The following is a 17576-nucleotide window of genomic DNA, read 5'->3' on the forward strand; positions in this document are numbered from 1 at the left end:
TGTAATGTGCACTGATGCACAAAAGCCTTCTAACCAATGCCCTGCATTTTTCCATCTGAGCCATCATGATTGTTGCTTTTCAAACCAGAAATTCACTGCTTTTCTAGCAAATGTATTCTACTCAGAGCTTGATCTTAGAGTGTGAGTCTGGGTCCATGTGCTGTGAGACCACAGTCTCTGCAAACTGTGGGGGGAAACGACCACAGACTGCACACACTGAAACCCACAGACTCCAGTCCATGATCCATCTATCTCACCATCCCTATCTTTATTTTCTCTCCCCCCTACCGAGCACCTAGTGGGGTCACAGACTCCAGTCCCTCCAGCCATCTATCCGCTCCCTTCGTCCTCCACCAGCATGCTTTCATCCATCCATCTCCCTCCTTCACATGACCTCCCCAATACCTATCGACCATCTGTCTTTGTCAGGTGCTCACCAGCCACACTTACTGCTCAATAAGACACAAAGTCAACCTCTTTGATTCATAGGCCTCGTTCATCTTGGCAGGATCCAAGACTCTGGTAAAAACTATTATCCAGCCTGATACCTATTGCCCTTACCTCCCACCCTCCTCAAGAGCAAAACCTCTTACCCATGCCTATTTTCCCTTAACGCTAGTCCAGCTCCTTCCCTCTCCCCCGTCTCCAAACCTCAGACCACAGGGCTTTAATAGGAGGGTTAAGAGGTAATTCCTATCACACTGCCATCATTTAATATCTAACCAAGGCTGACAGAGAGGAAGGTTACGAACCCAAACCAGAAAGCCACCAGCAAACCTCCCCGTCTCCCCGTTCTTAGTCTCCTGCTGTTGTTCTCTCTTACAGTATCCCTCCCTTTAACTTACCTCCATTTCTTTATCTCCATTTCTTCCTCTTCTGTCTGTCTCTCTTATGCACTGTCTCATCTACATACCTTGCTATTTGCATTACTGCCACTTCCTTAATCCGCAGAAAAACACAGCTTGGAAGGGATAAAAAGCACCAAAAATGGAAGAGAAAAATGAGAAAAGTGGAAAAAATAAAAAAAATAAAGAGCAGGAGGAAACTCCAGACACTGTAATTTAGATTGTGCTGATGGCAACATAGGGATATAAAGAACATGAGATTTATAATGTTAAGTTTGGAACACATTCACCCTTTCCACTCTCTTACTGAGTTGTCTGAGAGCTCTGTAGGGATCCATATTCAACCAGTGATAAATAAGTGCTATCGTGACCAATCAGGGGTTTTATAGAACAGTAAGCCAGGCGGTGGAAAAAATAAGATGTCACTCATGAAGTACAAGAAAAAAGAAGTAAACACACTGAGCATATTTGTGTGACGGAGTATGTATGTTTGTATGTGTTTGCATCTGTCACTGTGTGTGTCCTTGATATTCACATGAGGGGTTTTGACTGTGTGTGATCCTGAAAGCCACATTTGACGTAAATGACAATTTGCTTTCAGCTATAACAGTCTACTTTGCTGTCTTCAGCAATACATCACACCATTACCACAAATATAGGAAACACACGATTAGTCTGTCCAGAGATTTAAATAGAGGTTTCACAGTGTGCACCCCCGCTGAGAGGATTTCATCTTTCTGTGGCTTTTCTGGCAACACAAGCAATCATATTGAGAAAGAGCTATAGAAAACACAATCAATTTATTGTCATCATCATAAACCACCAATATTATTACTGTATTTGTTGTTTTTGTTGGGGTTTTTCCCCATTCCTTTGCTAAGCTTCAAAATAAAAGAGTGATGTTTTTAAAATGTTTGTCGCTTACTGTCACTGTCTAATGAGAACCATGTATTTCAACATTTCGTGGTACTAGAAAAATAGTGCACTTTCAAATACATGTTTGGCGGGGCACGATTAAGCTAGCCGCACCTAAATTTGGAGTGCACACGTATTCAAGCCTTTATGGTAAATCCATTGAAATGGACCTGACAGGCAGGTTAGCGACTTTCATTTGTCATTTTCTCTCTTTACAAAGGCAAGTGTTGCAATATGAGAGTCCTACCTGAAGAGAGGCTATGAAGTCTTCATGTTACGCGATATGAGAACCACATACGACATTATTTATCAAAATGGGTCGTACTTGATTAATTTAGAGGATACACATGTGACAACGTCCGATTTTCAAAATAAGGTGTCTATACAGGATGAAAATAAGATTAATTGGACTGTATAAAACATATTACGTGTCCATTAAAAGTAAATGGACACATGTAATTTACTTTACCGGACCCTCTCGGGCCTCGGACCCACCCACCATAGTCTCTCCAAATGCTGTGGGAAACACTGACTAAAAAGCACATTTTGACTATTGAATTTATGCATTGGTAAAAAAAATTTATATTATATATTCGGACACGGCTTCAGCCAAGAATTTTCATTTCGGTGCATCCCTATAGATAAGATCTGTGTTAACGTTGGAAGAAGCATACCATGGACAGAAGAGGTGAATTCATGGTTAATTTCAAAATAAGTTCTCCAACTGTAACATAAAGTGAGGCAGCATTTCTCTGAATGACCTCAAAAAGCTGTCACTTTTAGGGCTACATTTTGACCAATGGATTTTAAATAAATTTTTTTGTCACTTCCTGTAGGCTTTAAGTTGCTCCTTTACAAAGTATGGCATATACTGTGAGCTTGGACTCAAAGCAGTTAGGGTTGAATGGATTTCAAAGGTATCAAAGGGCAAAACAACGTGTCAAAACATGTCCCTAATACAGTTAAAGTCCACCATCGGTCTAAGTCAGTGGTTCTCAACCTTTTTTAGGCCAGCGTCCCCCTATCCATTATCCAGATCCCTTACCGCCCCCCATCAAAAAAGATGTTTGCTATTTGCCCTGATTATTGTTGATTTTTTTTTATAGTTACTATTGTTATTAAAAACATGGAAAAGGTAACAAAAAAGCCATGTGAAAAGTAATTATATTTAACTAATAAGTGAATGTCCTCCCAGAAACTGTGTGTGAAGCCAGATACTGTTTTCTTGGATAGGGCAATAAGTGGGGGGATATGGGGGTCCTCCCCCAGAAGATTTTGAGCATTAAACACTTAATTTCCTGCATTCTGGTGAAAATTTCTCCTCCAATTTCTGCACCAATTTATGGTGGAAATGTCTAAAAATTCAGGTGGCAGGTGACAATTCAAAATATATAATTATAATAGAATATAATGTAGTGAGGCTCTCAGGTAATCTTATTGCTTTTAAATATTTTTCTCCTGTAGATCAACTTATTTAATATCATCCCTGCTGAGTCAACACACATGATTAAGTCTTACCACCTCTTTTGTGGGGAAGTAACCTATTTAAATGTGTTTGTGTCTTTTCATCTCAGTAATAAATTAATCCGTTTTAATTCAGTTATTGACTGGACTTTATTAGCTCATCTGTTAATAACTTCCATAACTTAACAATCCCACAGAATGACAGTGTAACTGTGGCGCAGATAAAGCATGCTAGCCTCGAAAACCCAGCTGTATTCTAACATTAACTTAGCTCTCCTTATTAGCTAGGCTCCTTACATTTTTGCTAATAACTTTTAATAGCTGGGTCTCCGACATTGACAGCGTTGTGTTGGACAGATTTGTGAAACTGTGTTAATGAGGGAGAGAGAGCGAGAGAGCGAGGGACAGATGAGAGAGATGAGCGAGAGGATGTGCTGTGCGAATACACGCTGCCTGCAGCTCAAATACGATTTTAAATAGGCCTACTAAAAAAAGTCGAAAATCAATTTGTGGCAGTCAGCATTGATATTGTGGCAGGCCGCCACAAATAAATGAACATATGGGAAACACTGTAACTTATCTGCTCATGTTCTAAACTTTCTACACATTCAGAATCTCTCCCACATATCTGAGTTCTCTGACATGTAAAGAAAAAAAGTCGTAGTGGGAGACTAATGACATTAGCCTATTTAAAGAGAATTCATAATATTTTACTACATGCCCTGTACTGCATTATGTTAAGGATTTGCTGAAAGTATCCCCTCGCCGTCTAACAGACAAAACTGAATGAGATGAGGAGGTGCTCATTCCGGGGGAAAACGAAACTAACCAACAACATCTGTGATCAGACAGAAAGCTCACAAATAATCCCACACACGTTAACTTCAGCACCTCTGATAAAGTACAATCCCCAACAGAGCAAGACAGGGCTTCAGTTTTTAATGTTACATTTTTATAGCCTACTGAAACTATAGTATATGTCCGCTTTGGCACAAACTGTCTGCGACTCACAGCGCGAGGTGGGTCCATTGTCACTCGCTGGTGTCTCGGCGGAGTTGCTTTCAAGGTGAGTCCGACAGCGGAATATCCCTCTTGTAAATGTGTAACCACTGTGATAACAAGACCTTCACTGTGTATTCCTCCTCAGAGAAATAAACACTTTTCCACAAAGAAAGAGAGCGTCAATTTTCCAGAGTTTACACAGTAAACGCCATGTGGGTAAAATTTTAGAGATGATACTCTGACTTCCCGTTCCTGTGAAGGCAGCACGAAGCTGCACCACAAGTAGCTGTAGCTGTGGCAGGTTTTAATGTGGCAGACCACAGTTTTTTGCTAGTAGTTTAAAGTTTAAACTCGTATTGTTGTGAATCTTAAGTAATTTCCAACCAACAAATGCCCCCCAAAAGCAGCTCAGCGCCACCCCTTCCAAAATATTGCTTCCAGCGCCCCCCATCGTCCTCGGAACGCCCGCCGTTGAGAAACGCTAGTCGAAGTGATCAGTTTGTCCACAACAATCTCAATCCACCAATAAACCACTATATCTGCTACTTCCAGGAAAGCTTTGAAAGAATGAAGAGGTGATAATGCAGGACTTGAATAGTGTATTAAGTTATGGTGTGAACAAAACTATGACTGCTGGGAACATATTAAACATACTTGTCACAGCAACAGGCATTGAATTTTTTGATACTCTTTTTCTTGCTTGCTTTTCAGTGAAGTATTCCTTTAATTTTAGGTCTAATTCACTTTATGATCTCCCAAAACATCTGGAACTGTTTTATCAAATGTTAAAAACACACAAAAACAATACACAGAACTTTATCAACAAAGAAAAGTTACAGTAGCTTTCAAGGTGTTCTGCCTCATGGAAATTATAAAAGAGAGTGAGAGAAGTGAGAAGTTTAATGTACCCGTGCTGGTATTCCTTGCACCTTGCAACGAAAAAATGCACACTATAATGACTGCACACAAATAAAGTATAAAGCAAACATGCACAAAGGGCACACACACACACACACACACACACACAGTCAGCTCAGAGGCTAGCTCTAGCTTTACTTGAAGGCAGCCCAATATAAATAGTTATAAAGTTTAGAAGGTGTTTCAACCTTCAACTTAAGCTGACAGAGACTCTCTAAGGATAAGACAAATAGAAAACCTGAGTGGAAAGAAAGAGTGCAGACAGAGAGAGCAGAGGGGAAGGAAAGGAGACAGGGTGGGTGCACCGATGGGACTGAAACATACAAAGAGAGAGAGAGAGAGAGTATGTCTGGGAATGTAAGATGAAAGAGAGAGAGAGAAGGAGGGCAAGTGGGAGGCTTCTCTTCATCAGTATGACCTGCTCTTACACTTTGAATACTCTGGGAAAACTCCATTTTCCCGAATAAAAATTCCTCACAGATCCAAGCAAAACATTCACTCCGAGCACACTTTCACCTCTTAAAATCGTGCGCACACACACATCTGACACACACTCTTTTTCACCTCTCCAGGAGCACAGAGCGGCACTGTGTCACCTGGCGCAGGACTTGAACCCTCAACCCGGATAAAAGTTCTGACATGGCAGTGGCCTTGTTTTTAAATGGATCACGTAACACATCAGAGACAGAAGAGGGCAGAGAAAGAGTGACGGAGGGAAAGTCAAGCAGAGATGGGAGAGTTGACGAAAGTGGGATTGCTAGAGGCAGAGATGGAAAAACAAGAAAGGTGTACTCACAGTCGTCCTAGTTTGGGGTTGGACTGGAAGAGAAGTTCTGGGAGAAACTGAAGTTTGTTTCTGTTCAGACGACTGTGGAGAGAAATAGGGGGAGAAAAAGATATATTGAAGCAAAATGGTTTTACCACTTTAAGAGAAACCTCAGCGTGAACTGAAAAGAGAAAAAACACACACTCATTAATCACTCAGATTCATGCTTTTGTGTTGACTGAACTATCACCAACCAGGTGACTGCATCACCTTGTAGGTCAGCGGGTTCAAGGTTCAAAGGTCAAACTCATGGGAAAGTCTGTGTGGTTTCCTGTGATAATGACCTACAGGTTATCATAGTGATTTGTGTGTGTGTGTGTGTCTCAGTTACAGGTTATTGTGCTGTAAGCTCTCTAAAGCCAGTTGTCACTATAATCCCCCCATGTGCTTTGACCTAGGTGGAATGGAGGAACAAGTTTGGGTTCCTGCCGTCTTCCCGGCATCTCCACTGAAAGTCGTTTTCATAAAACGCTTTTCCCATGATAACTGACACTCCTCTTTGTGTATTTTAAATACATTTTGATACCTAAAATGTTATGAAAAGAAAAGACCATCAATTGTACCATCAATAAGGGGATTAACAGATTGTCAAATCCACTTCCAAATGGTAAAACTAAACCTAATCTCAGTGGCCTCATTTTATCCGATAAGACAAAAATGCACAACGCATGAGATTCGCCCAGAAATTAATATCTAATTTACCTTTCTTTTTTACAAAAAAAATATAAGAGGCTCTTCAGATGCAAAAATAATTGATTCATAACATGTGCAAAAGGTGATAAAATGTGAAAAAAAAGTGAATGTTTCGGTCATAGGACCATCGTCAGCAAAGATTTAAGACCACGTAATTCTTAAACAGGCAATCAGACAAACAGCAATGGCCAAAAGCTGTGCATAAACTCATCAGTTGGTTGGGTGTGGTCACACGACCTACAAGCATACCAGAACGAATACACAGACTATACATGTTTGTGTATATATAAACCTGTTTATCATCAGCATAGCAATGAAAGTTAATGAAATATCATGGGTCCTGTTAATATATATATAGTTCAAAGATCAAAACATGAGTATGAGACAAGAGTTCTTATTTCGTGGTATCCACATCTAGATGTGTTAAACAACTCAGCACATACCACCCTTTGTTTGAACCCACCCATTTTTCAAGTGAGCAAAACTATTGGAACATGTGACTGACAGATGTTTCTTGTTGCCCAGGTGTTGCCTTTTAGATTGATTGTCCAAACATTAAATAGCTCTGCAGAAGGAAAGATCGACCAGAGCCATTGGACAAACATTGGCAAGCACAACAATTTGGAATGTCCTGAAAAAGAAAGAAACTACTGGTGTACTCAGCAACAGACGTCGAATAGGTCAGAAATATCGTTAGAGCTGAAATATAGAGGCCACACCACAAGATGCAAACCACTCATCAGCAGGAAGAATCGGAAGGCCAGATTGAAATTTGCAAAGAAGTACAGATGAGCCACAAGTTCTGCAACACAATCTTATGGACTGATGAGACTAAGATTAATCTCTACCACAGTGATGGAAAGGCCAAAGTGTGGAGAAAGAAAGGAACTGCTTATGATCCGAAGCATACAAGCGCATCTGATAAGCACGGTGGAGGTAATGTCATAGCTTGGGCGTGCATGGCTGCTTCTGGAACAGGCTCATTAATATTGATTGATGATGTAACTGATGATGGTAGCAGCAGAATAAATTCAGAAGTGTACAGGAACATTTTGTCTGCCAATTTACCAAAGTACACTGTCAATGAAGAATGCAATAGTTTGGTGATACCAGGAAATAAAAGCTGAAATTCCGAACTCTTGTCTCACACTCATCTTTTGATCTTAAACATAAATGTCTTCAGTGAACAACAAAAACAAAGGAATTTGCCTTACCGTTTCAATACTTTTGGAGAGGACTGTATATACAGTGTGTGTGTGTGTGTGTGTGTGTGTGTGTGTGTGTGTGTGTGTGTGTGTGTGTGTGTGTATATATATATATATATATATATCGAATAAATTGGACTTAAACCAACTCTGTAGTAGTATATGGTGGTTGATGGTATCGAAAGCAGCACTCAGAGCTAACAAGACATGTACAGAGATAAGTCCTCTGTCTGATGCAACTAGTATGTCATTTGTAACTTTCACCAGGGCTGTCTCAGTACTATTATGTCTTCTAAACCCTGAATGAAAAGCCTTGAATAAGCTGTTGCTATGAAGATAGTCACAAAGCTGACTGGCGACTCCTTTCTCCAGGATTTTAGATAGAAAAGAAAGATCAGATATAGATCTATAATTATTTAAAACCTCTGGGTCCAGAGGAGGCAGATTGAAGCTTTATGGTGCTTTCAGACCAAAAGTGAAGCGAGCATTCGGGGCGGTGAGTTTACATACAAAGTCAATGCAAAGACGCGTAGAGCTGCAATTTCCTGTCAGGCAACGTGAAGGGGGCGGTGCCGGCGACGTGAAGGCAACGTGAAGGAATTTCTCGCTTGAGTTGAAAATATTCAACTCACATGAGAAATTCACATGACGCTGAGTCGGGATAACCTATCAATGTTGAGATTGTCCCTACGTCACCTACAGCTTCAGAGAGTTGTGTGGAGAGGGCCAGGCAGAGCGGGCGATTGAAAATCTGCAGGCTTGCTGAAAGCTGCTAAACTTGGGCTAAAGAAGCAGGGAGCAGCACTCCAGCTTTTGGACAAATAACAAATAACACCCGTGGTCGGACTGGATTATGCTCTGACTACGCCGTTTGCTCGAGGGAGGAGCTCGGAGTAAACTGCTTTTATTATGAAAAGAAAAAACACCAAGCTACTTCTCATGCCCAATTCAGTCTTATATTATGCAACTAAGTTGAACTGAGTATGAAATGTACATATGACAATTATTTACAAAGGAATGAGAGGCAGAGGAAGATGGAGAATGAAAGAATGGTGTTGACCAACAGGTAGACATATGTGTGCGATGATAGTGAGAGATGTACTGTGTGTAAGGGTGAAAAATGTGTCAGTGTGTGTGCAGAAGGAGGGTGGGGTTGGCTGCAGCAGAGATAGATGAGGACAGTGTGACGGGATGGAGTGAAAGTGTTATCAAGCTACCAAAGCATTTGGCTGAGAAACAAGGCGTGGAAGGGAAAAAGAAAATAAAAGTAGGGTGGAGGGTCATAGGGGTCACAAAGTAGAATATGCGCTAGAGAAGACACAGACAGCAACCTTTTAACCCCTGTGATAATGATAATAAGACCCTGATTTTCACTCCTGTGTGTACCAATGAAAAAAGAGCTGCAGTCCAAAAAGAGATATCCACCATTTGAAATAATTGACCCCTGCTTCTAGAAAATAACTGCTGGGACGAAAGTAAAGCGCATGATCAGCTACTATTACAGTTATGAGTCATTTTAAGACGTTAGCTCAAAACGTTATGGTTTTTAAGAGAAGAATCCTTTGTGTATTAATAATGACGAGTTTATTCTACTTGGAACCTTTGAAATATTACCAGACCACAAGTCCATGGGTACTATATTTTTCAAATTTGGAAAATTATCCGTGTTAGCCAGAATCACAATAATGTCCAGCAAAAATGGTTTGGAGACTGAGGGGAACTAATCTCACTTGGCGAGTACCTTAAAATCCAGAAGTCTGATATATTTTTGTAAGGAAGACAAAATAAAATTTCTTAAAAAATCCCCTATTCTGTTTGCAAAATATCCATCAATCAGAACCTTATACAGGATTGAAAATGAGCTAATCATTAAATTTAGCCTTTTCAACCCAACTGTCCTTTTAAATTACCAAATGAGGTGAAATGACTATATCCATGACTTCATGATTCTTGTGTTGACATACATGAATGTACTCAACCAAGGAGATGACTACACAAGCTCCATGTTTTTCACATTTTGACGCCACAAATCACACAGACTCAGCACTATGACCCCTCGCCCCTAACCTTTCAGCCTGACAGGCACAACATCAGAGAACCTGTCAACTAAGCATTTTAAAAAGCATTTCACTATCACTTAAGCAAAGAATCCCGGACACTACATCATAGTCTTGCTCCTTAACATTTTCAACCAAAAACCAGATAATATGTACTTTTGTTTTTTCCTTAAATTGACCCTAGATAAAGTACTAATGCCATCTGTACACTATGTGATGTGTATAATAGATGTATTGCCATGCAACTTTAGTTATACATACATTAAGACTGCACAAAAGCATATTTTTAAATGACTTGGATAAAAGAAATGCAATCTGATGTGTGAGTTTTAACACACAACTATGCAGCCTCCTTCCCCACCAAACCCCTAACCCCTGACCCTTCCTGACACACCCCATTACAGCCTTTTAAGCCTGTTTGCTGTCCTCTGAACTGAAAAAGTGCTGTTGTCGCTCTGTGTGTCTCTGTCAAATTTCTTTGACAACATCTCCAACTTATTCTTGCTCTTGTGAAATATAAACTTTCCTCTTCACAGAAGACAAAATCTTTAAATCAGTCTTTTTGCCAGTGATGCTGGATACAAATAGCTTTTTGCAGTCGCATGGCAGCATCACAGTTCTTCAAGTTACAGACAATATGAGACTGTGGAAGTACATTGTTTAAAGACAGTGGCAAATTAAATAGCCCACTGTGACATTATCTGAGAAACAGATTAAAACAGACATACCGGTGAAGAAATTCCCAGCTCCTGTCCAAGCCAAGCATTGTAAATTCAACACTGTTAGGACAGCCAGTTACTAAGTTTAGAAATGCTCATCAGGTGAAGACCTTACATCACCTGAAAGCCACCTTTAAAAACAGCTTTAAAATATTTCTGACAATAAACAGTGTGTTGCTTTCTGTTTTCATTTCCTGTTACAGCATCAAAAACTTCCTGCAAAGCTGTCTGCCCATCAACCTACCAGAGACATAAACATGCAGGTGTGTGTGTGGAAGTGTTGTGCTGTGCACTGACACCTTAATTCTGTTGACTAGAGCCTTGGTGTTAGCTGACTGACACACACACACACACACACACACACACAATGACCAAAGCAATATCTATGAGAGATTCCAAGGCTGTGTGTGAAGTGTATGGACTTGGGTATCATCCAGGTACACTCTTTATGTGTATGTGCGAGTGTGCCTTACAGAATGGACAACAGCACGTAAGTGGTGTGTGTATGTTTGACAAAATGGAAAATCAGCGGTAGTAAGTCAAATATTTGTGTATGTGTGTGTAAATTAGTGCATGTATGCTAATTTGGGGATGTTTAGGTGTGTGTATTTCTTATATCCCTAAAACAACTATGTTTGCTTCAACTGTTTTGTTTGCAATGCTTCTTTCTCTCACACATAACAGGTAGTAGTATACAATGGTGTACTTACAGTCTCTCCAGCAGTCTTAGGTCTTGAAAGGCTCCCCTCTCGATAACACTGATTTGGTTGTCCTCCAGATGACTATAGTAATGGACATAAAGACACAGAGAAAAGAACAGCAGTTATAGTTACTATCATATCTAAAAAAATTTAAGAATGCAGAAATACGATGGAGGAAATAAGAATTATCAGTAACATAGTTGAAGTACGCATTTCTTAAAATGTCTTGATTTAAATATCAAACAGACACGTAGGGAATACATATCATAGCCAGTTTTCCAGGCTGACCTGGAGGTTCAACCCAAAGGGAGAAACACCAGATAAATGTCATTTGCTGGACAGCACAAACAAGAGAAATCAGATGCTTGCCAGAGAGAAATAGAGAGATTTCAAACAGTGAGAGAGACACTTAAAAATGTGTTGTATAAACAAGCAATCACCGCACTGAACAAATGAATCTGGCATGAAGCAAGACATGCAGCGTTTCAAAAATGTCACAATCTAGTGAGCCAAAACAAACGATTAACAACCCATCCCTCTTCCACCCTTCAATGGATAACTTCTCCATTTCTCATCTGTCTTTCCAGTGGTGCTCCCAATGCAATGCATATTCCTCTTTTTCTCTTCCCTTCTCTGAGTATGTTGTCATGTTTTGGGGGGCGATCTAAGGTTTTCCAGATGGGACAGAGCAGAACACATCCACAGATATGTGTGTATACATTTTCTGTCTGAGGATGTTAAGAGTGACATCTCCTGAGAGAGGAGAGGAGGGGAGGGGAAAGGGAGATTGAATGCAAAATGTTGCTGCTGTGAGAGGCAGAGAAGGAGAGGAGGGAGGAAGTTAAGGGAAGAAAGAGAAAGGAGGAGGAAGAGAGAGAGGATACAGGGATTCAGAAACCCAGAATGAAAAGATGAAGTGAGTGAGAGAGATATTTAAAAAAGAGAGAGAGAGAGATAGCCTAGGAGGACTAAAGAAGCTAAAGAAGTATCAAAAGAGACAATGTCTGGCTTGCCATGGGGACTCTTTTAAATATTCTTTCAAAGAAAATGTTCAGACACGCAGCTGAATTACAGTCACTAATCCGTGGACTGCCATAACGGCTCTTACACAACACACATGCATACACAGACAGACAATCTGCTGGACTGAAACATGCACTCAGTTGAAAGATAACAGAATCAGACACTCAAATATGCGTTCATGGACATGCACAAAAAAAATCATTTGTATATGCACATATGCATAGATGCATGCAGACATATTCACTCACTCCTGATTTCCTGATATGGGTCTTTTAGCACCTAAAATTTTTTAAAAATAGCATTTACCAGTGTTTATTTTGAAAAATCTGATCTGAAATATCAATATTGCAAAAAATTTGATTTTAAAATTACCATATGCAAAATTACCATATTATTTATGTTGTTATTTTATTCCTAATTACTTTAAGGGACTCTGGCACACAATGAATAGTTAATTTGCATATATTACCATTTTCTCTTCAGTTTTTATTTTGAGAAGATTTTCTAGGTTTTCTTTCTGCTTCTCGCAGCAGGAAAATGGACAACCTTTGGGTGCATAATTCCAGGACAAAATGATTTTAAACCAATCTTCTTTTTTTTTTAAACAGCAAAAATATTTAGTTAAAATTTAAAATGCAAACATATGCTACAGAAAAGTCATAACAGTTGAAGACAACAAAGACAAGCACACACCGACAGGTGCAAATACATACAGTGCAGGAGATGGGTAGACACACACACATTATTTACAGTCCAGCCAGTATTACAGTTTTTTTCAATTGCTAAGATGCAATGGTCAAAACTGAAGCCACTTTTTCAAAACTCTTAACACAGTCTGCATTACCAACATGCATCCTGGCCAAACAGTTAATCTCACCTCCAAAAGTCACTCAAACCACCAAAACATTTCATATAAGCCTCAAAATAAACTCGTTCAGCCAAAACACTGGCAACAATAACCATTCAGAAAGCATCCATTGTCACTAATAACACACTGACCTACAAAACACTAACAACAGGAAGCATTACATACATTTGTTGAACTTTTATCCCTGAAATGTGACTGATATTTTCATATAAATCAGTATTTCATCCAGTTGTTTTCAGTCACTTTGATACATTTCTCAGATCAGAATGGAAATTCTACTTGTTCAGCCTCCACATCATCTAGTCGCTTGTGCACATTATATGTAAAAGCAATTTCTCAGTCTTTTGAAAAATTGCAAATTGCACATGCTTTGACACATTTATGCAAATTATTATGTACATCTGTCTGCTGTTTCCTACATTATCAATTGCTTACTGTATGACATGTTGATCACAATCAATTACAGTATACTCGTGCTTTGTTGAGAAGTCTTACCCCCCAAAACATCTAGACATAAGTTCATTGCGTAAGTCACTACATGCAAAATGGTTGAACACGTCATAATCTGCATTTTCCTACATATGTCTATTAGACTTGTTTTGTAAATGTGTCCTACAGTAAAGTTCTGATCTGTTGTGCTGTGAATAAGAATTTCTTAGTTTGTAATTGCTTCCGTTGTGCTATGCAGTGATGTAAAATAGTCTTGTTTTTTTATTTTCTGCATCACAATGACATGCTCTGTCAACAAATTACAGTGCATACAGTAAAGGTCTAACTGTGAATCCTGTCCAATCTCTTGCAATGTTTACTGTAACTCTGTACTGGTGAAATAGATCTATGCCATACAGAAAAAGTACAGCCTGTAAATGTACCAAAGAGACTGAGAAAAAATGGAAGAAACCTGTAACATATTTTCACTTTATTGACTGTACTATAGTATATGTTAGAAGAATGAATCAGAAATGTATTCAGTAATTTACTAGTGAAAAAAAGAAGTTCCTGACATTTCAGTGCTGCAATACACTTTTTTTCAGTTGTTTACATAGTTAACACTGGTACCTGAGACCCAGTGACCACAGTCTGTAATTGATGTACCATCCCCTTGAACTAGTTCTGCTAAAATATAAGCAAATTTCTTGCTTTACACTCAGCTTGCAGTTTTACAGTAGAACCACATTCAAAACATTATACATATTTCTCTAAAACATCAAATGGATGTAAATGTTCTGCAAAGATTTTCTATATATATCTGTCCAGCTACAGCAAAAATTCAGGAAATTTGCAAACATTTTGTTTTGAACGTGTTTTGAACAGTTTTGGACACAGTGTGTTAGCATTTGAAAAATGGCCTGCAGATATACAGTGTTTTGCAGGTGGTGAAGTAGTAATGGGAAAAGAGTTCATGGATTTTGGAGAAAGTGGTCATTGAATGCATTTTGTGTGAAAGCAATGAAAAATTATTCACAGTTTGGTCCACATACACTTCTGTTTCGCTGACTGTGTGAAGAGTTTTGACAATGTGACTTCAGTTTTGACCAATGCAGGTTAGCAATTGAAAAAAACTGTAATTGAGCATGTTTAGTCAAGCTGCATTTTCTCAGCACCAATAGAAGTACCAATGCGTATCTCGTAAACTCCGGAGTAAGTTACATCAAGACATAACTTTGAGTAACTATCAGAGTTTATTTGTCCAAATGAGAGATCAACCGCATGCTGATTTACTGAATAAAGTTTAGAAAGGCACGGGATCTTAAGCCAAACACATGGTGTGGGGAGTTGATGCTGGCATATTGTTCAGATGAGGTATTGTTTTTATATTGGTCTGTATCAGGCATTAGTCATCGACAGAGAGATGGAGAAAAGAGAGAAAACACGTATTGATTTCATGTGTGTGGGGTCTGGTGTGTCTAATAACTCTTTCGTTCAACCATATTAGAAAGTCTTAGCATCTATTATAAAAAGCACAATGATGTCACGCTACCTTATGGCAAACTCAGAGCACTTGGCCTCTAAAGGAAATAAGGAAATACTTCAGGGCATATTAACTTCAATTGTTGTTTACATACAATGGGTGAAACCACATTAACTTTCCGCAGCCAAATGTTCAATATCAAACACAAGTTTTCACCTACAACTAAATTTGTTTGGAATTACTCAATTTCGCCACAATCTGGAAGAAATCTTGCAATGTAAGGCTGCCAAAGATATTACGCTAAGTGTTGCGCATGCAGTATGCATGCAGAGACAAGCTGTGTCTGTGTAAAACGGTGTGACACATTGTTTCATTTTGTACAAAATTATGTTAAATGTTTAATTGGATTACAGCAGACAGTCTGAATAAGGTGCTTTAATAAGGTCCTATAACACACTTTATCCAAAACTGTTCAAATCACAAAAGACAAATCTTAGCAGTACATTTACATACATTTTATGTTTACGTCTATATGCGTAGAGAAATGTGTGTAGTGTTTTGAATGTGGTTTTACTGTAAAACTGCAAGCTGAGGGTAAAGCAGGAAATGTGCTTATATTTTAGCAGAATTGGTTCAAGGAGTTGATGCATCAATTACAGGTTGTGTTCATTGTGTCTCAGGTACCAGTTTTACTGCGTAAACAACTCAGAAGTGTATTGCAGCACTGAAATTTCAGGAACTTTTTTTCATAAGTAAATTACTGAATGCAGTTACATAGAAAATAATAAACGATACTGAAGGAAATTTCTGCATTTCCGATTCATTCTTGTTACATATACTATTGTACAGTCAATAAAGTGAAAATATGTTATTCTAACAGTTTTTCTCAGTCACGGTACATTTCTAGAATCATCCTTAACATTGGCAAAACTATTAATATTGGTAAACTATGGCAAAAGTTTGGATGACAATGACTGAAAACGCATAAGGCTGCACTTTTTCTGTATGGCATGTATCAATTCAATCAACAGTACTGAGTTATACACGGCAAAGGATTGGACAGGATTCACAGTTACATGCATAAAAAAACAAGACTATTTTATACTCCAGTATAATACATTGTGATCAACATGACATAAGCAATTTCTCAAAAGACTGAGAAATTGCTTTTACATATGATGTGCACAAGTGACTAGATGATGTGGAGGTTGAACAAGTAGAATTTCAATTTTGATCTGAGAAATGTACCAAAGTTACTGAGAACATATGATTTATATGAAAAAATTTCATTTTTGAAAATAAAAGATCATCAAATTTACGTAATTCTTCTTGTTGTTAGTGTTTTTAGCTCAGTGTGTTATGAGTGACAATGGATGCTTTCTGAGTGAGAATTGTTGCCAGTGTTTTGGTTGAACAAGTTTATTTTGAGACTTGTCTGAAGTGTTTTGGTGGTTTGAGTAACATTTGGAGGTAAGATTAACTGTTTGGCCAAGATGCATGTTGGTAATGCAGACTGTGTGAAGAGTTTTGAAAAAGTGGTTTCAGTTTTGACCATTGCATCTTAGCAATAACTGCATGTAGTGTACAGATGAAAAAACATCTGATTTGACAGAGTTATGTAGCATATTTACTGTACGTTAGTTTGGTTGAGTTGTTTAACACAAGTCAGATTATATGTAATACGAGTCAAGTATTTGTGTGTGTATGTGTGTGGGAGTGCATGTGTTCTTTCTCAGACTATCTTCTCTTTCCCAAGCCATCTCCTCCCCATTTCTTTAAAAGATTTAGAGTGGGGAAATGTCACAGCAGTTTATCACCAACCACATGAAACAAGCTGCTGGCCCACCACACGCAAACACACACACATACTCAGCTTCTTTTACTTGGTCCTTCTCACCCTGTCTCAAGTGCACAGGATGCAAACACATAAAGGTCTCACTCTTTCTCTTCCTCTGTTTTGCTTATTAAATACACACACACATATTTAAACACCTGAAACATTAACTGTTCCAAAACGATCCCTAATCCATCATTGTCCTTACAAGTATGCTTATAGTTACAAAAATGCACTTACAAATGCATAAACATATTTCCACTCCTCAGCGTCGTTGGTGCTGGGAGTGTATTTTTATATGCCGGTCTGGTTAAAACAGAGTGAGGAGGGAAGCTGCATGCAGCCAACGGTGATTATAGTTATTATAGGCCTAACACAGACACACACACACACACACACACATTTGAGCCACTTGAGGCAGAAGAGTGACAGAGCTCTTAAAGACAATTAGGACAGCTGAGAGGAGACGAAGAGTCACACTCTACTAAGAGCAGCTGTTTAGATATTACGAGTTAGACAAGCAAAAGTAACATCAGAAATTGAATTGACATTAGACTATAGAGGCTCATACTTTGGAAACAATTCCCATTTTAG

The 17576-nt window shown here is 38.8% G+C and overlaps 1 protein-coding gene across 1 annotated transcript in view; it reads right to left on the minus strand.

Moving 5' to 3' along the window:
* slit3 (slit homolog 3 (Drosophila)) overlaps nucleotides 1-17576 on the minus strand; it is a 270903-nt gene that overhangs the window by 229856 nt on the left and 23471 nt on the right. Inside the window, exons 3-4 of the mRNA XM_046030828.1 lie at nucleotides 11355-11426; nucleotides 5941-6012 (exon numbers count right to left, since the gene is read on the minus strand). Of these exons, the coding sequence (XP_045886784.1) occupies nucleotides 5941-6012; nucleotides 11355-11426 (144 nt within the window). The remainder of the gene's footprint in view (nucleotides 1-5940; nucleotides 6013-11354; nucleotides 11427-17576) is intronic.

The sequence above is a fragment of the Micropterus dolomieu genome, linkage group LG19 (assembly GCF_021292245.1).
Source record: "Micropterus dolomieu isolate WLL.071019.BEF.003 ecotype Adirondacks linkage group LG19, ASM2129224v1, whole genome shotgun sequence".
Classification (NCBI taxonomy): Eukaryota; Metazoa; Chordata; class Actinopteri; order Centrarchiformes; family Centrarchidae; genus Micropterus; species Micropterus dolomieu.